General features: G+C 65.8%; 1 protein-coding gene across 2 annotated transcripts; it reads left to right on the forward strand.

The window, feature by feature from the left end:
* The first annotated feature begins 671 nt into the window (after positions 1 to 671).
* Positions 672 to 21,484, forward strand: OSBPL2 (oxysterol binding protein like 2). Of its 2 annotated transcripts, XM_037501086.2 has the most exons (14): positions 673 to 691; positions 9,877 to 9,972; positions 10,202 to 10,346; positions 11,515 to 11,590; positions 12,689 to 12,823; positions 13,368 to 13,465; positions 15,265 to 15,447; positions 15,912 to 16,019; positions 16,198 to 16,287; positions 16,899 to 17,022; positions 17,701 to 17,829; positions 18,490 to 18,613; positions 18,948 to 19,038; positions 20,312 to 20,449. In XM_037501086.2, exons 2-14 carry the CDS (start codon positions 9,936 to 9,938, stop codon positions 20,412 to 20,414), a joined length of 1,443 nt encoding a protein of 480 aa, XP_037356983.1. In that variant the 5' UTR covers positions 673 to 691; positions 9,877 to 9,935; the 3' UTR covers positions 20,415 to 20,449. The 2 variants fall into 2 exon arrangements, with proteins under 2 accessions (XP_054554557.1, XP_037356983.1); XM_054698582.1 differs by lacking the exon at positions 18,490 to 18,613 and having other exon boundaries at positions 672 to 691; positions 20,312 to 21,484.
* Positions 21,485 to 23,952: the final 2,468 nt, after the last annotated feature.

A 23,952-nucleotide genomic window follows, 5' to 3' on the forward strand; every position in this document is an offset into this window, starting at 1 on the left:
CTCCCACTGCTCGCAGGGGAGGCGCGGGGAAGCCGGGGCTCGGAGGCGGACACCTGCCCCGGCACACGGCCCGCGGGACGCGAGGCGGCCCCTGGCGCCGGCTCCGGCTCCCCGAGCCCAGCGCTCGGCGGGGCCCGCGGCGGAGGCGAAGGGCGCCGGGCGCGGGGGATCAGCGAGCGCGGGCGAGGAGGGGCGACGGCGGGGAGCTGAGGCGGGTCTTGGGGGCACGCCCAGGCCGTCCCCGGGCGGGGGGGCGGTCACCTGGTCCGCGCGCCCCGCCCAGGCCACCTGACGCCTGTTTGTAAACGCGTCCCGGCAGCCACGCCCCTTCCTCCCGCCCGCCCGCCCCTTTCGGGTCTATATCTGCATAACCCCGCCCCTCGCCGCTGTGGTAGGCTGCCCGCGTCGTCACTCCTCCGTGTGGGCGGGGCTCCTGCGGGGCCGCGGGTGTAGTCGCTCCGGCGACGTTATTAGCATAGTCCCGCCTCCCGGTGCGCCCCTCGGGCCGGGCGCTGATTGGCCAGGCGGCGGGCGACGCGACGGCGCCGGGCGCAGCGAGTGGCGAACGCGGCCGTCAATCGGCAGAGCGGCCGGCTGCACTTCCGCCTCGGTGTCAGTGGGTCGCTGGCCTGCGGGGCGGGGGCGGAGCGGGCGGCGGGCGCGGCCGGTGCGGGAGGGACTCGCGGTCCAGGTGAGCGCGCGGCGCGGGGCGCGGGGAGCGGCGCCCGGCCTCGGGCTGGCGGGCGGGCCTGGCGGCGGGCGGCCGGGCCGGGCCGGGCCGGGCCGGCGGGAAGCGGAGCCCCGCGCCCCGTCCCCGCCGCGCGGCCGGGCCGGGGACACCTGGGGGCGCGGGGGCGCGCGAAGGGCCGGGCCGGGCCGGGCGCCGCGGGCCCGCGTCCCGGAGGCTGCGCCCGGGTCGGCGAGCCGCTGCCCGGCGGGCCCGGGTGGGCAGCCGCAGGGCCGGCGCGGGGGCTCGAGGGCTCGGCCGGCGCCCGCGGGGCTCAGGGCGCGGCTCCGCCTCCGAGGCGGCCCGGCCCAGGGGACGCGCTGCGCCCCGAAGCCCCGCCCGGGCCCCTGTGCGCGCCCGGCGGGGTCCGAGCGCTCGCCCGCCTGGCGCGGGGTGCCGGGCGCCGGGTGGCCTGGCGCGGGGTGCCGGGCGCCGGGTGTCCTGGCGCAGGGTGCCGGGAGCGGGGTGCTGGGTGGCCTGGCGCGGGGTGCCGGGCATGGGGTGCCGGGCGCGGAGTGGCCTGGCACAGGGTGCCGGATGCCAGGTGGCCTGGCGCTGGGTGGCCTGGCGCCGGGTGCCAGGCATGGGGTGCCGGGCGCGGAGTGGCCTGGCACTGGGTACCAGGCGCGGGGTGCTGGGTGCGGGGTGATAGCCCGGGTGGGAGGCGGCCCTGCCTCCCCTCAGCGTCCTTCCTGCGGCTGGAGTGAGACTGCAGAGTTTCCTGGGACCGGGGCGGCGTCTCCCAAGCGGCCCTGCCAGCACGAGGCCATGCCCGCCCGGGACTGCGGCTCTGGGACCAGCTCTGGAGCTAGCCCCACTCTCGCGTCCCGCGCTCCGTCCACCTGCGGTCCCAGCGGTGGTCAGTTGGGCTCCACAGCCCTTCTCAGGGCCTCCGTGCCAGACAGTGGGCCTCCCGCCCCGCCAGCCCTGGAGAGCCTCCGCCCGGGCCCAGGGAGCAGCAGGTGGAAGGAGAGGCTCCCCGGGGCTCCCCTGCCCTTGCTGCCGGCAGCCTCCTCGGTGGCGCTTCCACCCAAGCCAGCCCGGCTGGCGGTGTCAGCGCTGGAAGCTGACCCTGGCCAGGGCTTGCTTCTCCCTGTTCATAACCGCTCCTGCCCCAGGTGGCCGACTGGCACTGAGGCCGCGGGCCCCGGGAGCACCCTGCTCTCCCCGACCGTGCTGTCCTCCCAGCCGCCACACACAGTCCCAGCAAGTGGGGCGCCAGAGAAGCCCTGGACCTTGGTCTCGGGCACTTGGTGACATCATGGAGCTGGGGGTTAAGTCGCCACAGCATTGCAATGTCCGTGGCGTGTTTCTTTTAAAAAATATTTATTTTATTTATTTATGCAGTAACTGGGGTGTAGGCCAAGGTGCGGGGGTGAGAGGATTCCCCAGAGACAGAGTGGGGTGCAGTGGCAGATCCACTGGAATCCACTGCTGCGGGGGCAGCGGGAGGCAGGAGAGGACGGCCGCGCCCGCAGGGTCATTCCCTGGCCGGGGATGGCCGCAGGCCGCAGGGGCTGCAGATAGCCTCATAGTGCTGAGACTGACCCCCACGCCCCAGGGAGGCCCCCCTAAGCATGTTTCTTGAGAACACCCCAGTGTGCTGGCGGCTCCCCGGAGCGTGGGGAGCTGCAGGTTTTCCTTCTGAGTCCGAGTGTTTGTCTCTTCTCGTGCGCGTCGTCCCCAGGCGGCACCCAGGCCCCTGTGGTCCCGGCTGGCTCGGGCTTGGTCTCAGCAGGTGGCTGGGGCTGGCGGGGCGGGCACGGTCTGGAGGGCAGCTGCCGAGTCCGGGACTAGAAGTCAGCCCTTCAGAGCTGCCCCGGGCAGGCCGGCCCTGCCCGTCTCGAGGGGCAGCCTCCCGCGGGGCACTTTGCCCGAGTGGGGCTGCCGCAGCATCTGGTTTGTGCCCAGTTCTCTAACCCTGGGCACCCCTGGGAAATGCCCTGAGTTGGGACTTGCTCCTGCCACCCTCCCCCTTATAACTGTGCCGCCCGCCTCCCTATGACGGGGCTCCTCGCGGGGGTGAGCCGGTCCTGCGCTCTTCTGTCTTGGGCAGAGGTCTGCTGTCTCTTGCCTTCGCTTCCTCGGTGTCGGGGAGCCCAGGCCTTCCCTAGGGGTCTGGCCTGGCGCGGGGTGCTGCTGTCCCCCGCTCGAGAGTGCGGTTCTGGGGCTGCATGGGGCCCAGGCTGGGGCTCTTGGGCCTGCGTGGTCTGGCTCGGTGGGAGGAAAGCGCCCTGCGCCGGCGGGACTGTGCCCTCGGAGGGTCATCGGGAGGGCGTGTGTAGTGCAGGGAGAGAGGCCAGGCTTTGGCAGGGCCCAGAGGCCTCTGTCCCCACTGAGTGTGGCCGGGCTGGGCCGCTGACGCGCTGCCCGGGCCCAGCTGCCACTGGCAAAGCCCTGAGTTGCGCTCTTGGGGAGGCTGTGCCGGGGTCCCCGAACGGTGGGCCTGAGGCACAGGGGCGCCTCGGGCCTGCTCACACGCCCCGCCTGTCACACGCCTTCTGAGTTTCGCGCTGGTTGGCAAGGACGAGGCTCAGGCCCCAGACGTGCCGCACCTGAGGGCCGATTGCCGCCTTCCGTGGAAAAGGAAGTTGCCGCTGGAACAAGACCGACCCCTCGAGGCGGCAGCCTCGGGTCCTGCTCACGGCGGGCGCCCCACAGCCCATGCTGCAGCTCCTGCCTGTCCCGAGCCTGCTGCTGCGAGCCCCGGGGTAGCTGTCTCGGCCCCACCGCAGGCCGGCAGGGCCCAGCCCGGGGTGCTGAGCAGAGGCCCCCTGCAGCCCTCCTTCTAAATGGGGTCACACGGCCCCTCGGGTGTGTCGTGAGCTTGAGGCACCCCCTTCCTTCACAGGGTCAATTGTCAGGCGCCAAGGTGCATCGCCGGGTCCCTCTGGCCCCTGGGGCTCCGGGCCACGGACCCTCGAAGGGCCGTGGGGGAGCTGCCCGCACGTGCGGGGCGCCTGGCCGAGCCTGTGTGCTCCGTGTCGGGGAGACCCCGTGCAGCCTTGGCATGAGTGAGCCCGGCCTGGGGCTGCGGACGGCCGCTGGGAGCCACGCCGTCTTTTCAGGAGCGCCGGGCACGGGCGGCAGCGGGGACGAGGGTGCTTGCCGGGGGCAGACCCGCCTGCCCTCTGGGCTCAGGCCTTTACCAGCGTCCCCCGCTGGGCTTGGCAGCTCTCAGAGGCGGCTTGTCCCAGCCGGGGTGCATGGGGGTGCGGGTGTGAGAAGGGTCTTCTCAGGACCCCCTGCACTCTGCAGCCCCCTCCTGTGCTGTCAGACCCTGAGGTCCAGAGGAGGCTCAGCGGCCCCTGAGATTACAAAGTGGCTGTCGTGCCCCCCCACCTGGGACGCACCGTGGGGTCCTGGCCCGTTCTGGCTCGGGCCCCCCTGAGGTCCTGGTGAAGAGCCCGCGCCGCCTCTCTGGGGGACCGGGAGCCGGCGTGGGTCCTGCGGCTTTCCCTTTTCTCTTTCGGGGGAAGGTTTGGATATTGGTGGGTTTCCCACACCTGGGCGTGGGCGCCCACCCCGGGTTCATGCCAGCACACGGAGTCGGGCGGGCCAGTGCCCGGAGTGCCAGGGCAGGCCGGAGGGGCGGACGCCGGCGAGGGCGGCTGCGCGGGCTCTGGTGGAGGCGGGGTGGGCACGCAGGCGGGCGGGGGCCCCGGGGCTGCAGCCCACGCTCCAGGGTCTGTGTTGGGTTGATTAAAACACACTGCGGGGGGGCAGGGTTCGGCCGCCTCCTGCGGGCTGGGCCCGTCCAGGTCTGCTTTTGGTCACTCCCTGCAGAGTGACAAGCACATGAGGGAGTGGAGCGGGCGGCCTGGGGGCGAGAGTCCTGCGGGGGGCGGCCCCAGCAGGAGGTGCGGTTGGAGCTCTGACCTGGGGCTGCAGGCGCCTGGAGGGGTGGAGGGGTCTGCACAGCCTGACTGGACCCCGCTTTCCTGCGTCGAGTCTAGGGACTTTCTCTCGCATGGACTCACTCCGGGCCCAGTGCAGGCCCGTGTGACGTGGCCCTGCTCCTGCAGAGTTGGCATCTGCGGCTGCCAGGCTGGGAGCTTCAGGGCGCAGTGGCCGAGTGCCCCGCTGCAGACCTGCGGAGCTGGGGCAGGCCCGCTGGTGCCTCTTGGTGCCTCGTGGAGCCGCAAGTCCCCCCTGCCAGGACAGGACACCGCCCACGCAGAAGGGACCCATGTCCGGAGGCCGCTCTGATTCCTTCCCCTGGCCCCTGACACTTGGGGTGCTTGGATGAGCAACCAGCAGACCAGTGCCCTGGCACCACAGGCGGGGGCTGGAGCTACAGGCACACGCGGCCTTTGGAGAGGTCCCCGTGGCCCGAGAGGGGTTGCCCTGGGCTTCTGCTACGGGTCTTCCCAGTCACAGGGGAGTGGGGCTTCATCTTCCTTCAGGCTTGAAGGGCGCCTCTGGGGGAGGCCCCTTGCAGGACTTCATGTGGCCAGACGTGTGCCGGGTTGGGTCTGGACTCTCCTCTGCGAAGATGAGCCCGCCTGTGCGCTGGCACCGCGCTGCTCTCGTCAGTCGGGTCGCAGCTGGGAAGTGTGACGCCTGCAGCTGTTCCTCTTTTTCAAGTCAGTTCAGGCTCTCTGGGCCTCTTGTGCTCCATGTGCGTTTTAGGAAGAGTCTTCCTGTTGATGAGGAATGACCTTGGGGTTTGCCCAGGGGTTGCATTGCCTGTCAGCGCGTGGGCGGCGCTCACAGCTGGAGCGTGCGCTTCAGACCCCTCTATGGGGTGCTGCCGCCCTTGTCTCGATTGCTTTCTGTCATCCTGCAGAGTTTTCACTACAGAAGTCTTTCCTTTTTTTTTTTTTAAAAGATTTATGTTTATTTATGCATGTAAGAACTGGGGTACAGGCCAGAGGTGCGGGGGTGAGAGGACTCCCCAGAGATAGAGCGGGGAACAGAACAGGCCGATTGACCAAAGCGCACTGCTGAGGGGAGCAGCGGGGAGACAGGAGAGGTCTGCCGTGCCATGTGGGTCGCTCCCTGGCCGGGGATCGAACTGTTGCAGAGGCTGAGGACAGCTGCATCGTAACCCCTTGCGCCACCAGGGAGGCCCCCACAGAAGTCTTTCTCCCCTTATTAAGTTAACCCTTAAATCCTTTACTCCTTTTAACGCTATTGTAAATGGAATTGTTGCGATTTCCTTTTAGGTTGTTCATTGTCAGTGTTTGCAGGTGCTGAGGTTTGTGTGCTCACTCTGTGCAGCTACTTCACTGGCTTTTATCAGCTCTAACAGGTTTTTTTTAAATATGGAATCTTTACAATTTTCTACATATAAGGTGATGTCGTCTGCAATCAAAGAAAATTTCATTTATTTCCTCCTGGCTTGGGTACCTGTAGTTTATTTTTCTAACCTAATGCCTCTGGCCAGGCCGTCTAGCGTCATGCTGAATAGAATCAGCAAAAGCAGGGCCCCTGCCCCGGCCTGCGAGGAAGGCCTCAGTCTTCACCCCTGACCGTGGCCCTCCCCGAGGGCTCGGCACGTGTCGCCTTTGCGGCATCCAGGTATTTCATCGCTCTCGCGGGCTTGTTGCTGGCTTTCCCCGGGGATGTGAGTGGGGAATTTTTTCCCCTTTGCACTGTCGGAGGAGAAGCTTCCTCTGAATTGGAGCGGCTTGGGACCCTGGTGGAGGATCGTGAGAAAATGGCGAGTCCCCGCTTCCGCTCCTGTCTCAGTAACTTCATCATGAGAACGTACTGGATTTTGTCAGATTTTTCTCGAGATTGTCACTTTCTCCCCCTTCACTCGGTTACTGTGGCATGAATCACACCCAGCGACACCCTGGCCACCCACCCTTGCACTCCAGGAACAGGCCACACCTGGTCACGGCACGCGGCTTCCTCCTGTGCTGCCAAGTGTGTGGGATTTGCTGGCATTTTGTTGAGAATTTTGCTTCTGGCTTCAGAAGAGAGATTAGGGTCTCCCTGGGGGCGCAAGGGGTTGGGCACCGCACTACGCAGCTGTCCGCAGCCTCTGCAGCACGAGTTCGATCCCCGGCCAGGGAGCTGCCCACAGGGCGCAGCAGACCCCTCCTGTCTCCCCGCTGCTCCCCCCAGCAGTGCGTTTCACTGGCTCTGCCTGTTCTGCTCCCCACTCTGTCCCTGGGGAGTCCTCTCACCCCCCAACCCCACACCTCTGGCCTGTGCCCCAGTTCTTGTACGCATAAATAAATAAATCTTTAAAAAAAAAAAAAAACAGAAGAGAGATTACTCTGCCTTTTTTTGTTGTTGTTGTGTCTTTGGCTTTGGTATCAGGATCCTGCTGCCCTCACAGTATGAGTTAGAAGGTGTTCTTTCTTTTTCATTTTTTTGGGACAATCTGAAGAGAATTGGTGTAGTTTTTTTCTTTTAACTGTTTGGTAGAATTCACTGGGGAAGCCATCAGGTTCAGGGATTTTTCTTTTTCTTTCCTTTTCTTTTTTTTTAAAGAGTTTATTTATGCATACAAGAGCTGGGGCACAGGCCAGAGATGTGGGGTGGGCGTGTGTGTGAGAGGATCCCCCAGAGACAGAGTGGGGAGCAGAACAGGCAGACTGACTGGAAATACCCTGCTGAGGGGAGCAGCGGGTGAGTCAGGAGAGGTCTGCTGCGCCCTGCGGGTTTCTCCCTGGCCAGCCGGGGATCGAACCCGCGCGGCAGAGACAGCCGACAGGTTCACGGCCCGCCCTCAACCTGCTGCGCCACCGGGGAGGCCTAGGTTCAGGGATTTTTCCTTGATCAAGAGTAGTTTGATGAAAAATGATGTAAGAATTATATAAAATAAATTATTAAAAAAAAAAGAGTAGTTTGACCACTGATTTGATTTCTTGTCACTGGTCTATTCGCAGTCTCTTTTCTTCATGATTTAGTCTCGGTAGGTTTTGTCTCTAGGACGGTGTCCATGTCTCCTGGGTGATCCTGTGTTAGTGCTCACCTGTCCGTCGCACTCTCTGGCACCCCTTTCTACGTTTGTAGGGTTGCTAGTCATGTCCCCGCTTCGTTTCTGATTTCCGTCCATCTAGCTGAAGGTTGTCAATTTTGTTGATCTTTTCAAAGAACCAACTTTTGGTTTCACTGATTTTTCTCTATTTCCTATTTACTTCTGCTCTACCTTTATAATTTCCTTCTTTCTTCTAGCTTTGGTATTTGTTCTTTTTCTCTTTGTCCAGTTAGAGACCGAGGTGGTTGATTTGAGGGCGTTCTGGCTTTATTGTGAGTGTGGTAGATTTCCCTCCTGCTGCCTTCGCTGTGTTCCGTATGTTCGCGTGTGCTCTGCTTTCATAGTCACTCATTCTAAATGTTTTCTAATTTCCTTGTGATGTCTTTTTTGATTCATTCATTGTTTAAGAGAATGTTATTTAATTGGCACAATTTTGTGAGAGTTCCAGCTTGTGTTTCTGAGTTCTAAGTTCATCTTCTTATATTTAGTGGAGAAGATGCTTGTATCACCTCTATTTTAATCCGTGGAGACGTCACCTGTGGTCCCACCTGTAGTCCATCTTGGACACTGTCCTCTGTGCACAGGAGCCTGTGCTGGTGGTGGGGGGTGCTCTGTGCATGTCTGTCAGAACTGCTTGGTGTCTGGTGGCGCCAAGTCCTCTGCTTCCTAACTTCTGCCCAGCTGTTGCTTGCTAATGTGGCCTTATCTTATTAAATATAATTTATACTGTTTTGAACAATGAAGTTCACAAGTGATATTTAACTGCAGAAGTAGGTCATTCCTATGGTTTTGTGCTTTTTTTACTCTGTGCAGCTGTGTTCTAGGTTGTCACACCTGTTTTTACAGAGACGAGACATACCCGCCGCCCCGGGTGTTTTGAAGAAAGCTCAGACGTCTCATGAGTCCGTCCATGTGCTGTGCGGCTCAAACCTAAATGCTGTTATGGCACCGACACCTTTTTTTTGAAAGTGACTTTTTCGAGGCACAGTTGACATTCAATAAATGGCACATTCAGTGGCAGTGAGTTTCGAGGCGCGTCCACACGCGTCACACCACAGACCCGGCCGAGATGGGGAGGCCCCGCCTCTGCTTCTTTTCTGCACGTTATTTGAAGAAGCCGGGTCTGACCTGCGGGGCTCTGCCTCCCCGGGCTCTAGTCTGAGGCCCGTTAGGAAGCCCGCAAGCGCCATGACATGCGAGGCTCGCCCTTCCTGGTGCTGTCTTGCTGTCTGTCTCGGTGTCTGTCTGTCTCTGTCTTTCTGTCTCTCTGTGATGACTGGTGGCAGAGCTGGCTTTTGTCCTGCAGACCAGAGCCTGGCCGTGTCGCCCGTGTCCCTGGGCTGGTGTCGTGTGTCCTCTGTCTTCTGCTTTTGTGCCCCTGAGGTTGGCAGTTAAAGGCAGGGACTCTTAGTCGCAAGTCCTTGCGGCTGCTTCAGAGGCGGCCGTGTCCCTCCCCGAGGCACATGCTGGTTCGGGTGGCGGCAGGTCGTGGGCAGGGCTGGGCCGTGGCCAAGAGGCAGAGTCTCGTAGGACAGACGGTGCCCTGCTGGGCCTGTGGCTCTGTGGCTGCGGTGGGAGCCTCCGGGGCCCACCCCAGGGCCTTGCTGTGGCCGGCGGTGCTGTCTGCGGCCGTCCTGGACGCGCCTCTCTCCTCGGGCCGGGTCCTCGCAGCGCCGCGAGGGCACATGGCAGGCTGCGGGGGCCTGTGTCCAAGGGCGTTGGTGTGACCGTGGTGTCTCTGCTTGTCAGGCAGGCAGACCTCGCAGCTGTGTGTGAGGCTCATATGGATGTTTCCAGAAGCTTTACAGCGTCCAGTGTCCCTGGGCTGATGGGAGAATGGGGAAGACCAGGGGGAGGGAGCCTCAGACTGCCCCCCCGCTTTGTTCGTAGCTACCGGCTCTCCTCCAGGGACCACCCCCCAGGCAGAGGGCGTGCTGGCAGGGGCTCCGGACCCTCACGGGGGCGGGCCTTGGGGGCCAGCAGTTGTCTTCCTCTCACCCAGGTTGTGCCCGCGTGGCAGTGTGAGCTGAGGCCAAGCGGTTTGTGCCGCTCGGGGCACTGGGGCATGGGGCGTGCAGGGGCGGGGGGCCACGGGACGCTGCTCTCAAGGCTCCCCGCCCCCCTCGCGGGTCGCCCAGACGTTGTGGTTGGCGGGGTCCGTGCAGCCCCATCGCGGCTGCCGCCCCCTCAGGCGCCCTCTCCCCGGCTCCAGGCCAGGATCCAGCCCCCGCCCATGTGACGGCCGGGCCGGCGGCCGCGTGGGGCTGCAGCATGGACGGTGACGGCGAGTTCTTCGACGCCCTGACGGGTGAGTGCGGCCTGCGGGCTGGCGGATCACATGGGCGGGGGCTGGATCCTGGCCTGGAGCCGGGGAGAGGGCGCCTGAGGCCTGGGGGGACGCGCAGCCGCCACCACACGCGCAGCCCCACACACCTGCCCCGCCCCTGCCGGGGTGTCCCGCTGCCGGCCGTCGGGGGAGTCCGCGCACCCACCCCTGCAGGCCACCGCGGCTGCGGGAACACCCTCGTCTCCTGCAGGCCTTGCCTCCAGCCACTCTCCTGAGGGATTTTCAGAGGCGACGCCTAGAGTCCCCGGGGTGATCCACGTGGACCCCGGCAGAAGCAATGGGGTTGGAAAGGTTGGGGAGCGGACCCCTCAAGAGAACGGACTCCAGAAGCACAGGTATGTGGCCCCGGCTTGAGGGCCTCCCGGCGGTCTGCTGGCTGCGTGGTCAGTGGAGGCCCGGCCGCCCCACCTCTGCTCGTGAGCGCCCTCCTGGGCCCTCTGCTCTGCCCGAGCCCGGCTGGCCTCAGCAGGGAGCCTGCCCGGCACAGTGGTGGGCGGCGGTGTGAGATGCGCCGTGGGGTTCACCCCCCCGCCCGCCGCCCCAGAGGCACCCCAGCCTGCCTGCGCCTGGGGCCCTGTAGTCAGGGCTGGGAAGTGTGGGGCGCCCGCGTCCCTCTGGCCCGGGCAGGAGTGATCAGGTTGCCTCCTGAGTGGGCCTCTGCGGCCCCAGCGCCCCGCGGCACCCCCTGCTTCTCCGCAGTGCCCCCTGGGCACAGCCTCTGTCCCAGCCCGCGTGGTGGCTCACACATCCCTTTCCTGGGGGCGCGGTGGTGGGCCCTCCTCCTGGGGTGCGGCCAGCACCGGGCCACTTGCCCCGACCCCTCTGCCTGTTGTCCCTGGGCCAGCCGCGGGTCCCAAGGGGCTCCCGGCCTCTCCACGTCGGGCGTGTCTGCCGGGCCCCTCTCCCCCTGCGCCCTTCGGCTCCCACCCTCTGCCCTGTGGCCATGCGGGGTGCCGTGCCTTGGTCTGGACCTCCCAGAGCCCTGCTCCGGTCCTGGGGTGCCCTCGCAGTCTGGCCTGCTGGGGTGCCCTGGGGTGTTGGCCGCCAGGAGCCTGACACGCGGCACTCGGGATATCAGGCCTCTTGCTGCCCCCCCCCCCCCCCCCCCCCCCCAGGGCAGGGTCTGCTGGAGCGAGCCGCCGCCACTCTATGGGCTGGAGCCCGCGGGGCCGCGAACTCAGAACTGGCTACGCGGATGCCCCTGCCTGAGAGGCCCCCTGGCACTGCTGGCTGAAGAAGGGAGGTGCCCGGGATAGTCTCTGGAGAGGGCTTGGCCTCTGGCCTGGTCTTGTTGCCCTGGGCCGTGGCCGTGGCTGTCCCAGCGCTGTGCCATGTGGCTGGCTGTGGCGCACTATCCCCAGTGGGGCCCCCAAAATGTCCCTAGAAACCTCTTGGGTTTGGTGGCGCCTGGCTGCTGCGCCCTGAGCTGGGGGGTGCAGCTGCTCGTGTGCAGAGCAGCCGGCAGGCCTGGCCTGGCTCACCCCACCCGCCCACCTCCCGCAGGACGGCGCTGCCCGCCCCCATGTTCACCAGGAGCGACTTCAGCATGTGGAGCATCCTGAAGAAGTGCATCGGCCTGGTGCGTGCGCGGAGGGCCGCTGGCGCTCACCCCCTTCCTGCTGGGGAGTGCGGCGGCCCAGCGTGCTGAGGGGTGCCCCAGCTGCCCTCCAGGCCTTCCCGGGAGCCACAGCAGCTGTGCTGACCAATATCAAGCCTCCCCTCTCCTGAGTCTGCCTCCCCCACCCGCCAGCCCAGCCCCCACCCCAACACTGCCCAGCCCCCAACAGCCCAGCCCCCCCCCCCCACACAGCCCAGCAGCAGGGGTGGCTTGGGGGAGATCCACGGGACTGGCCGCTGGCTCTGTCCCTCCCACACTGCCCACTGAGGCCCAGTGCCTCTGCCGCCCTGTCCTCTGGGCTCGCGGCTCCTCTTGGGGGGGGCTGTGCCCCAGGAGCTGCTTTGTCCTCTTGATCCTTGATGTTTAGAGGTTGCTCTGAAAGTTCCTTTTGTCTTAAAAGTGCAAGTCCGAAGTCCTCTCGCTCCTCGGAGATCAGTTTGAGGACTCAGGTGCCTGCCCTGCCCCTGCCGCCCCGGTCCAGGCGGGGCTGAGGGCGCAGCGAGCGCTCTTCTTCCTCCTGCCGATCGCCCGCTGGCCCCTCACCCTACCTGCGGGCCTGGGGCACCCGGTTTCCTTGGGACAGTCGCTAAGCCTGTGCACCCAGGGGCCCCTGGGTGCTGTGTCTGCCGGGGTGCCTGGGGCCGGCTCCTGGCACCCATTGCCCCTCCCCCTGGGCCTCTGATCCCCACCCCAGGGTGCTCGTCCTGGGTCTCCCCGGCTGCTCTGCCGGCCTAGCTGAGGCAGGCACCTGGAGGGCCTGTGGGCAGAGCCGCATGGGGCCTGCTGTGGGGGTCTCCCAGCCATCTGGAGTGATGGGGCACTCATGATGGTGCTTCGGGATTTGGGGGACTCTGCCGTGGGACCCCAGCCCCGAGCAGCCTGAAGCACATGTGGGCGTGGGGGCTGCTGCAGGGGCTGTCTGGTGTGGACGTCCCACTGGGCTGCCCCGTGGGGGGCCTCCCCTCCATGCAAAGGCTCGCCGTGGGGTGCCCCCAGGAAGCTGCAGCCTGAGGGGTGGCTGGGGCTTGTTCCGGGCGTGACCTGGGCATCTGGCCGCAGGAGCTGTCCAAGATCACCATGCCTGTCGCCTTCAACGAGCCCTTGAGCTTCCTGCAGCGCATCACCGAGTACATGGAGCACGTGCACCTGCTGCACAGGGCCTCCCGCCAGGCGCAGCCCCTGGAGCGTATGCAGGTGGGCCCCCGTCCCCCTCCTGACCTCCCGGGCTGCACCCACCTGGGTTGGCGGGGCTGTGGGAGGAGCCTGCACCTGGGGCAGCCTCTGGCTTGGAGTCTTCTTGTGCACGCACCTGCCTGTGTGCTGCGAGCGTGCAGGGGCACACGCGTGTGCATGAGTGTGTGCATGTGAGCCGGACAGACCGAGGCTGCCAGAGGGCTGCAGGAGGGCCCAGACTGGTGCAGGTGTGGAGTGTGGGTGCAGGTGTGGAGTGCAGGTGCAGGTGTGGGGTGTGGGTGCAGGTGTGGGGTGTGGGTGCAGATATGGGGTACAGTTGGGGTGCGGGTACAGGTGTGGGGTGCGGGTGCAGGACGTGGGTGCGGGGGGGTGTGCAGAACAGCGGGTTCCTGCTCTGTGGCCTTGAGGAAGTGGCGGTGAGCGTGTTTTCCGGAAGCTCTGTAACCTCGATGTGTTACGAGGATGGTGGGAAGTCACCGGAGGGAGCAGCGGGCAGGAACTGACCCGCCCCGCCCGGCCCGCCGGCCCTGGCCTCTGCTTGCAGTCTGTGGCCGCCTTCGCCGTGTCGGCCGTGGCTTCCCAGTGGGAGAGGACCGGCAAGCCCTTCAATCCGCTGCTGGGAGAGACGTACGAGCTGATCAGGTACGGGCCGGGCCGCTGGCCATCCCGGGGTGGGAAGCTACTTGGTGCTGAGCCCGAGCGGGCACGAGCGCGTCCGGCCCTCCACCCCGTGCTGCCCCAGCGCCCCAGGCCCGGCTCCTGCGGCCCTGCTCACAGCACCCCAGCTGTCCACCAGCGGTCAGGTCGTGGCGTCCCCGCCTGGCCAGCGGGAGGGCACGGGGAGCCTCAAGGGCAAGAGCGCCTCCGCCTGTGGGTCCCGACCCTCAGGACATTTTCTTTAAGTCATGAGAGTGCGGTCATTGTAGACAATACGTGAGCACAGCAGAAGAAGGGGGGGGCTGCAGTGGGAGGCTCCCCCTGGCCGGCTTTCCAGTGTGGGGCAGGTGTGCAGCCCCCCCCCAGCCACCTGGTGGCCCCCCATGTGCAGTGTACCTGAGGGAAGCATCTCGTGGCCGTGGACACGCTGCAATGTGGGGCATCAGCTGCCAGGAGTCAGCTTGCAGCGCAAATAAGACAGTGGGGGGGGTGGCACCCCGGGACTCAGGGAGAGGGTCCCCAGCATTGTAGATCCCGGCTGCGGGGTGCGTTCTGGAGGATGGAGGGCTTTCCAGGGTGGACGATGGTATGGTGGGGCTTGGTGTGGTCAGCCCCCCAGGGGTGAGGGGCTTTGAGGGGGTCAGCGCTGGGTTCAGACCCCTTAGGACGGATGGTCCTCACTGGGAACTCAGGGTCTGGCCAGAAGCAGCATCCTCACCTGACCCCATCCCGAGAGGCCACCTCAGCCTGACCCCATCCCGGGCCCACCTCAGCCCTGTGTGGGGGCGAGTCCTGACGGGGCCCGTGCCCGTGCCCGGCAGCTGCTCCCGGGCGCGTGGCCTCTGAGGAAGAGAGCGGGGTGGCGCCCGCCACAGCCCGGAGCCGTGGAGGGAGGGCCCGGGGGCCATGGGCCTGAGCGCGAGGGGCGGCCCGTGCGTGTCAGCGCCAGGCTTTAGGTGGCCAAAGCGCTGGGAAGGCTCAGGGGGCTTTGTGGGCACCCAGACGCCGCAGGCCGGGGGAACTTAGTTCGGGGCTTGCCCTGAGGCCACACAGCCGGGGGTGGCGGGCGCCCCTCCCAGACCCTGGCCCGGCCCCCATGCCGCTCGCCCACAGACCCCGAGCAGCCAGGAATAACACGCCCCTCCCGAGACAAGTGATCATTTTGTAAATTACATGCCTCGGCAGGCAACCTTTTAAAATCTGATTTTTTTACTTGCTTCCTCTGGAACGATGGAAAATTCTGATTCCAGTTAAGTTAGTAATTATGTGGTTTAGCTTTTATAATTTTTAATGACTACAACTGGAGGTGTAGTCACAGTTCCGGAACAATTAAAAACTGACATTTTTATTGCAAAGGAGAGCGCGCTGCAGTCCCTGCTTCCTGGCGAGCAGCGCCTCGGGCACGCGCCGCGAAGCCGGGGCCTGGGGGCCGAGGGCCGGCGTGCTGTGGGCCTCCAGCCCCCTCGGAGGAGCTGCTGGGCTGCGGCCTGTGGGGCCTGGAGCAGGAGCGAGGCTGAGCCTGGCCGGGGGCTTGAGGGGCACGGGGGTGGGGTCTCCCCCAGCCCGCGTGCGGCCTGAGCCGCGCCCCAGAGGTGGCCCGTGGTGGGGTGGGCCGGCCTGCCCAGCGACACAGCCTCGTGGCGGTTTCGGCCTCATGCGGCAGCAGGGGGTCCCTCCCCGGCGAGGGGGACAGGCCACGTCTGGGGCCACCACATCCTCGAAAGGGAAGTTGAGCTCCCGCGTGGGGCTTTGCCGCAAAAGTGACTCTTTCTCCCGGCCCCCAGGGAGGACCTGGGGTTCAGGTTCATCTCGGAGCAGGTCAGCCACCACCCGCCCGTCAGCGCCTTCTACTCGGAGGGCCTCAACCAGGACTTCCTGCTGCATGGCTCCATCTACCCCAAGCTCAAGTTTTGGGGCAAGAGCGTGGAGGCCGAGCCCCGCGGCACCATCACGCTGGAGCTGCTCGAGTGAGTGCCGCCCCGCTCAGGCCGCAGAGGCCCGCCCAGGGTCAGGCGGGCGGGCCTGGGCCAGGACTGGCTGTGGCTGTCGAGCCCTCCCCGTGTGCTGTGGTCACTGCCGTGTCCTCCTGCCGCGGTGCCACGGCCCGCAGCAGCAGCTTGGGGCAGGGCCCGGCCCACTCCGGCTCCACTTCAGCCGGGCAGGGTGGGGCATGCTGTGGTGCCCGCGCCCCCCCTGCTGCCCCCGCGTTCCCTGCAGCCCAGCCTCCCGCCCGCTGGCTGGCCCTGGTGTCTCCGTGGAAAGCTCTGTCGCGCTACAGAGGGAGGGAATGGGGTTCAGGCACGCTGAGGAGATGCTCCGGGGCGCTCCCAGGCTGCCTACCCCCCTCCGGGAAGGTGCCCTGGGCATCCTGCCCGGGTCTGCGCACTCCCCCGCTGCCTTGTGTGGGCCTCAGACTGTTGTGTCCCCCCAGGCACGGGGAGGCCTACACCTGGAGTAACCCCACCTGCTGTGTCCACAACGTGCTGGTCGGGAAGCTGTGGATCGAGCAGTACGGCACGGTGGAGGTCGTGAACCACAGGTAGCGCCGCGGCGCGCTGTGCCCTGCCCTGCACAGTGCGTGGGGTTGCGGACCCCTCGCAGGCCCCCGCCCTCCCGGCCCCCGGGCCTGGGCTTGGACCCAGCAGGGTGGTTGCCCTCACCAGAGCTGAGCCGTGTGGCTCCGTTCTCAGCCGCCGTGACCTGCTGCTCTCCCGCAGGACGGGGGACAAGTGTGTGCTGCACTTCAGGCCGTGCGGCCTGTTCGGGAAGGAGCTGCACAAGGTGGACGGCCACATCCAGGACCGGAAGTGAGTCCTGCGGGCCGGGCCTCGGGACACTGTCCTCGGTCTGGGAGGGGCAGGGGCCGGTGCCTAGGAGTTTCTCCAGGGTGGCCCCGAGGGCGGAGGCGGGCCTGTCCCGGGAGGATAGGCGACTGCCCGCTGAGCGGCGGCTGCTCCGGGGCGGCTCCAGGGGGTGCTCAGCGGGAAGGCAGCGGTGTGGGAGGAGGGCGCTTCATGCACGTCTGGGAAAAGACTGATGGGCGCAGCCCACACGTGTGCAGCGTCGGGCGCAGCTCAGCCCTGGGTTTCCGAGTCACATGCACGTGTGCATGCACCCTCGGCCTCCCCCGACACCCCTGCACCCCCCTCGGCCCTGCCTACGCCCCTGTGCGGTACCCCCTGCCGTGGTGCTCCCCTGTGGCGGGCTCCCCCCGCCGTGGTGCTCCCCCACTGACAGTCCTACTGGCCATGAGCAGAGGCCTTGGGGTGCAAGTCTTCGGCTTGGTGTCCAGAGATGCCCTGAGGTGTGGACGGCGCCTGCTGCATATCTGTCCCCAGGGCTGAGGCGCTTCTGGTTTGGATTTTGGTGGTCTGGGATGTGGCTGTGCTGACTTGCTGTTGAACCCCGGTGACCCCAGCAGGAAGAAGCTCTTCGTGATCTATGGCAAGTGGACAGAGTGCCTGTGGGGCATTGACGCCGCTGCCTACGAGTCTTTCAGGCGGCAGGAGCGGCGGGGTGACCCCCCAAAGAAGGCGAAGCCGGTGAGGGCTGGGACGGCGCCTGGGGCCTGCGCTGGCCTAGGGCTCGGGCCGTGGAGGGCCGGGTTGTACCCACACTGGCGGCGGGAGGAACCTGGGGCTGCTCTCTTGGCCTCCAGCACCCGATGTGCCGCATTCTGGAAACTTCCGAGGCCAAATCCTCTCTCCCCGCCCTTTGTCTGCTTAGAGTCAGAGGCCGAGCGAGCACCCGCCACTCAGTTGTGAGCACTGTCACAGCCGCGGGCGCCACCTTGGGGTGCCCCTAGGGGTTCTCGCGCCACCAGCAGCAGCCGCCTCTGGGCGCTCGTCCACGCAGCTGACTTTGAAGGGGCCTTGTGCCCGGGTCCTCCTGTGCTCTGTGCGGGCCGCTGGCCCGTCTCACCGGCGGCTGTGAGCACCCCCATGTCCTGCATTCAGATGGGGCCCGCCGTGTTGGGCTGCAGATGCGGAGGCAGCACGCGGCCCCTGGCATGGCCCCGACCGCAAGCCCAGCACAGCGCACAGGGGGCCTGCTGCTGGCCAGCTGCCTGCTCTCGGGGCCACGCCGGAGAGCCCTCCACAGAGACTGCAGGGCCTGGAGGCAGGCGGCAGGCCCACCCGAGGGTGGAGCGGACTCCGGACGTGTGAGGCGCCGTTTTGGGCTGCCTGGTGGTGCCTGGTCTGAGGGCTCCTGCGTTTCAGGATGGCGGCTCCCACAAGACTGAGGGCGACGTGGTGGATGCCATGCCTGAGGCTCAGGAGACCGTGCAAGTCATTCCAGGCAGCAAGCTACTCTGGAGGGTCAACACCCGGCCCCCCAACTCTGCCCAGGTCTGTGCCCCCCACCCTGACACCCACCCCTCCCCAAGTCTGGGCCTATCCTGGAGCCAGGCCTCAGCTGACCAGCCCCACACTCCCTCCCACGTCAGGAAGTGCTCCCTGCCTGTTAGACCTGAGCCCTGTTGCCAGGAGCAGAGCTGGAGACCTGAGGGGGGGCCTTGGTGCCAGGGGTGGGAGGCCCTGGGGGTCTGAAGGGAGGGCAGGGGTCAGGCTGCAGGGCCACAGTGGCCTGTGTTGGAGAAGCCCTCAGCAGACTGGTGCAAGGGCCGCATGGCCCGGGGTGAGGGAAGGAGGGTGTAGGGCACGGAGGGGCGGGCTCCAAGGGCACTTCTGCACGGTGCACCTGGGCACCGTGGCTGGCAAGCAGTGGGGTGCCGGGGGGGCATCTGGGGGCAGGATCAGGTTGCGGGCGCTTCCTGCCCTGGGTTGCGGCCTCCAGAGGCTTGGTCGGGAGGCAGGCGCCCTGGGGACCCTGGGCCCAGGCTAGAGGCCCCAGCTCGAGTGGGGCAGCAGGCGCTCCCCGCCCTGGGTGACCGCGATAGGAAGCCTCTGTGGGCGACCCGGCTGCTGCCACCTGCGGGCTTGGGGGCGTCTATGGCTGTGCTGGGTGGCGGGCAGGACGCCCTGTGGACCCCTCCTGCCCGTCCCCAGATGTACAACTTCACCAGTTTCGCTGTCAGCCTCAATGAGCTGGAGACCAGCATGGAGAAGACCCTGGCCCCCACGGACTGCCGCCTGCGCCCCGACATCCGGGGCATGGAGAATGGCGACATGGGTAGGCACCCCCTGCTGGTGCCGTGGCATAGAGCGGCCGCCTGAGGGGACATGCGCCTGGCCTGCCGCTGCCTTGCAGCACCGGTGACGCGCTCCCCCCGGGCGGCGGCCTCGCCCGGCACAGGGAGGTCTCCCGGCCCCGCTCTGGCTCGGGTCCCGCTGCAGGCGCGGGCTGGGGCAGGCCGGAGCGTAGGGCCGACGCGCCCCCGCCCCGGTGCAGGCCACTCGCCACGTGGGGCTCTACCTGGGGGGGTCCACCCGGCACTGCTCAGTGCTCCCCTCTGCGGCCTCGACCTGCGCTTCCGCGGCCTCGTGACCTGTGTGCTCGCCCCCAGATCTGGCCAGCCAGGAGAAGGAGCGGCTGGAAGAGAAGCAGAGGGAAGCCCGGAGGGAGCGTGCCAAAGAGGATGCTGAGTGGCAGACAAGGTAGGCCCGGCAGCGAGGAGCTCGGCTGAGGAAGTGAAGCTCTCCAGGTGCCATGCTGCCGCCCCCCCCCACTCATCAGTCACATCACCCCCAAAATGAGGGTGCCCCTGCTGGCAGCGGCCTGTGCCAGCCTGGCCCAGGGACATGGCCCTGAGTGCACTCCTCGGCAGGGGCCACTGAGAGAGGCTGAGCCCGAGCAAGCGGGTGGGGGGGCATGGTGTGGTGGGTGGGCAGGAGGCATCTGAGAAGAGTGTGTGGTGCCATTGCTGTCAGCCTGCTCTGCCCCCCAGCCCAGGGCGCCCTGGTTGGTTCAGACCAGGGCAGGAGGGTCTGTGCTGAGAGCCGGGCCTTGCACGTGGACAAGACCTGCCAGGGCCGAGGCCTGTGTTCTTGCTGAAGTGGCCACGACTGACTGTGTTTTGCTTGTTGCTCAAGTGACCGTATTCCAGGAGCCTGATGGGAACTGGAATGCTGTGGAAGTCGAGCACATTTTTTTTTTAAAGATCTATTTATACATACAAGAGCTGGGGTACAGTCCAGAGGTGTGGGGGGTGAGAGGATTCACTGGAGACAGGGTGGGGAGCAGAACAGGCGGATCCACTGAGACACACTGCCGAGGGGAGCAGCGGGGAGGCAGGCGAGGTCTGCGGCGCCCTGTGGGCAGCTCCCGGGCCGGGGATCGCACTCAGCCGCAGTGGCTGCGGAAGCTTCGTAGTGCTGAGACTTAACCCTGTGCCCCCAGGGAGGCCCAGTTGAGCACAATTTATGTCAAGCTTTTAGCTTCCAGGACCATTGGGTGCTTTGGCTGTTGGTTGGGTTTCCCCACCCAGCTGCTCCGCAGCGCCCGTCCCCGAGGCCCAGTGACGCCCTTGAGCCGACCTGGTGCGGCCCCCGCTGTAGTACTAGGCTTCTGAGAGCTTGATGCTCACATCAGTTTTGTCCAGGGAACGGACAGCCTTTCTTTGCTGCGGATTTTTTAAGTAGCAAATTTTCAAAACACACTGCAGGTGGGACAGTGCTTGGGAGGGGCCGCCCCTGTCCTGAGCCCGCAGGCCACCCTTGCCACCACACACGCCCGCGGTGGCCCGCGGGGCCGGCCGTGTCACGTGGCTGGTTCTCGCCCGGCCAGTGGCGTGTGGGGTCCCCCAGGTGCTGGAAAGGGAGCGGGTGGCGGCCGGGTACTGGTTCTTGGTGGTGCGTGTCGGAGGCCGCGTCGGCGCGTGCCTGGCTGGACCCAGGGTGGGACGGCGCCCGACCCCTCTCTGTCCTGCAGGTGGTTCCGCCCCGGCAGCAACCCCTACACCGGGGCCCCCGACTGGCTGTACGCAGGGGGCTACTTTGAGCGGGACTTCTCGGGCTGCCCCGACATCTACTGAGGCCCCGGGCGGCCTGGGACCGGACGCCGAGAGGCCGGGCCTGTGCGGAGGCCACGCTGGGAGCAGCCCCTGACGACCCTGGGGCTGCCGCCTCCTGCCGAGGGCCTCGCTGGGACCGACCTTTGCCAAACGCTCCCTCTTGTTGCAGCCTCTTCATAAAGCTTCACTTGGGACCATCACGTTTTCGTAGTGGTTTGAAAAGAAAACAGTCTGCGAGCCCCTCCGAGCGGTGGGCGGCCTAGCCGAGGGCCCGCAGGCTGTCCCGCCCGAAGGACGCGCGGGGAAGGGCCGGGCCTCCCTGCAGCGCCGCGGCGAGGCTGTGCGCGGGGCTCTGCCCCTGAAAGCAGGGGCCTTGGAAATAATCCCGCTGTTTTCTCGGCATGAGGGGTCCCTTTGTGAGCTACAGGAGACGGCGAGATTGCAGAGCATCAGGTGGAATGAAGTGAGACGTTGTCAGATTCTGTATTTTTTACCAGTCTTCAATAATGTAAAGATTGCTTTTAAGATATTTAAGGTAGAACTACTTGAATAGTATTTTGCTGAAGAGCAGGATCTACTTTGCCCCCCAGCCGTATGCTATCCACATGAAGCCAGGAGCCCTGAGCGGCTGACGGAGGCCCCCGATGGCCCCTGGGGAAGCCCACCTCAGCCGCCTGTGCCCTCTGGTCTCCAGGGCTTCCCCGGCCCGCAGGCCAAGCCCACGTCCCAGCTGAGCTGCTTCACCCGTAGCGCAGCTCTGGGGCGTTGGTCCCCGCATGCATGTGTAAAACAAGCCGCCAAGTCCTGCACACGCCAGGGAGGGGCTCGGGGCACCTGCTGCTGCGGAGGCATCGAGGTGTTTGGCCAGAGTCGGCGCCCATCTCAGCCCGCATCTTTAGCAGTGACTGTTTTCTTTCTGTAGAAGCGTCAGCACCGCAGACAACCTGCTGTGCGCACAGGCTCTGCCCACGCCCGTGCGCACAGCTCTGTGGGTGGAGCGGTGGGTCCCCTGAGAGGTGCTGGCCCTGTGTGTCTGGGCTGCAAAGTCACATTTGTAATTAAAACACTCTGAAGGCAATCCTTGTTTTGAAAGCTTGATTTTGTCACTTTGGAAACTGGTAGCTGGGGTTGGGGTCAGATCCAAGGCCTGCAGTCAGCATCGGAGCAGAGGCATCCTCCGGAGAGCGGGTGGTGCCGACCGACCGTTTGGCCAGGACCTGTGCCCCAGGAAGGTGGCAGGCGGCAGCGTCGAACAGCCATGTTGTGCCAGGGCGGTCTTAGAACCGGAACCTTGCCTCAGCAGTGAGAGCCGGCAGTGGCCTCTCACCTGCCGCACCACCACAGGCCTGCTCTGGCTGTGGCTCCTCAGAACCCAGGAGCCTCCCTTTTATACCTAGTGCCTGGATCACAGAATGGACCAATCAGGTGCGAGCTATGAGCTGATTGGTGCTAAATGGTCCAAACAGCCATAGGATTCAAAATGGCCCAATCAGCTTGTGGGCGGGGCACCCTGAAAGAGGATGTGGGGTGGAGGGAGCCGAGGAGACTCCCTTCCTGGCCTCCAAGGAGAGCAAGGGGACCAACAGCCGACCTCACAGGAAGGAAGAAAAGCTGAAGACCTTGCTGAGACCGGGACGCGGGCCCTGGGCCTGGGGTCACCCAACAACTCACACAGAGCTGGGAACACTGGGTCTCTCTGGCCCCGCCTCCTGATGACCAGTGGTGACCGTCCCTGCTGGCCAGTGCCGGCCAGCCTGTTGGCAGGTGACTGGTGCTCTCCTTACATCTAAACACTGGACGCTCTCTGGGTGAGGCAGCCACCACTGCGGCCACAGTGAGCTCTTTATCTCCCCTGCTTGTAAGCTACATCCGTGGGGGTTGTTCCCGGAGCCTGGGGTCCCCGCAGCTGTGCACGGAGGAGACCCACAGACTGCCCTGCCCTCCACGGGGCACCGTCCTCGGGTGCTGTCGCTCCCCACTGCTGAGCCTCCACTGCAGCCTTTGTCTGGCCTTTGGGCTCTCAGCAGCCAGCCCCGTTTCACCCTCACAGCTCCATCTCGGTGCCTTGGGTAACGCGCCCGCCTGCCCCAAGGCCGGGGTCAGGGCTTGTCACCAAGCAGCGGCCACGCCTGCTCCAGAAGTCCCGGCGGACGACATGTCGCCTTTGCAAAGTCACTGATTGTGACTGACAACACTGAAACTTCTGGTCCTGCAGGGCCAACACTCAGAAGCCCCTGAGGCGGGCCCTCGGCGCTGTCCCTGCTGACTGGCCCTCAAAGGGAGCTTTTCATGACTGAGAAGTGGCCCACAGGGAGAGGACCGGGTGCCCGCTCACCACTCCTTCCGGCCAGGGTGGCTTTGGTTTAAGGACGGGGTGCCTTTTGAATGCTGCTGTCCGTGGGGATGGACTTTGGGGGCACAAAGGAAAGTGCTTGTGCCCCAGGCGTTGGCATTTGATTTTGCCCTGGGCATCGAGGCCTGCGGGTGTGCTAGAGCCATCTGGCCAGACAGGCATCTCAGCCCCGGCACCAAGTGAAGCAGGGCCGCCAGGCACACCGGCACTAGCAGATGGAGCAGCCGCAGGTGTCGGGCACTGCGCTGGCTGTGGCCCCGGTCACAAGGAAGCAGTGGAGAGGCAGGCCCTGGGCCCTTGTGGGCACCCCAGCACTTTCCCCGTGCAGGCTGCCCCCTAAACAGAACCCTCCAAAATACTGCATGTCTCTGAAAGGGATAAAGGACAGGACCAAAATGGGCCTTGCTGCTTTCCAGACGTGGGCTCCCAGCAAGGACCTCGCTCTGGAGGGGCCGCAGGCTGGGCCCCAGGTGGCCGACAGCAACGGCCCGGGATTGACCGCAGGAGCCGAGGACGCATCTTCCAGGGTGGCTCGACATCTGTCGCGGCAGCGCCCACTGTGGCCAGGACGCAGAGCAGGAAGATGTCCTTCAGCAGCTGGCCGCGGGGCAGTGAGCATGTTCAGTGCGAGGCGTGCCCCCCGCGACGGGACATGAAGGGATGGTGCTCGTGGCGGGGACAGGTGGGTGGGGAGGCTGCCCACGGAGGTCTCAGAACACCAGCCCCAGAGCAGCAGGACCGTGGAGACGGCAGGGCCGGGGTGCAGAGGTCTCTGGGAAGATGGCCGAGTAGAAGCACCAGGCCCTGGCCCGGCCTGCAGCGCTGCATGCTGGAGTCTGCCTGCTCTCACGGCCCTGGAGCTCTGGGGTCCCCAGAAGGCCTGCACCCCGAGCCAAGTCTTGGACCCTGGACTGTGGTCCCTTTCGGTCCATGTCCACTCTCAGCCCCGCCCCGCCCCTCGCCCCTGCAGGCGGCCTCACGCATGTCCCTGGGCCAGATGGGACGCAGCGCGGGAGGCGCGAGGAGCGAGGGGTCCTGTGCTCCCATGGCTGGTGGCCGCTCTGGTCACCGAGAGCAGACAAAGAGGTGGGTGGTCATCGTGGCCACACCTGGCCCATGGTTGACTGCCCCTCCCGCTCAGGTGAGGTGACTGCAGGGAATTTAACGGGCCAGTGCCCTCCCCCCCACCGCCCCCCATCACTTTTC

Source organism: Talpa occidentalis, unplaced genomic scaffold (genome assembly GCF_014898055.3).
Source record: "Talpa occidentalis isolate TD23 unplaced genomic scaffold, MPIMG_talOcc4v2.1 talOcc4.10, whole genome shotgun sequence".
NCBI classification, from domain to species: domain Eukaryota; kingdom Metazoa; phylum Chordata; class Mammalia; order Eulipotyphla; family Talpidae; genus Talpa; species Talpa occidentalis.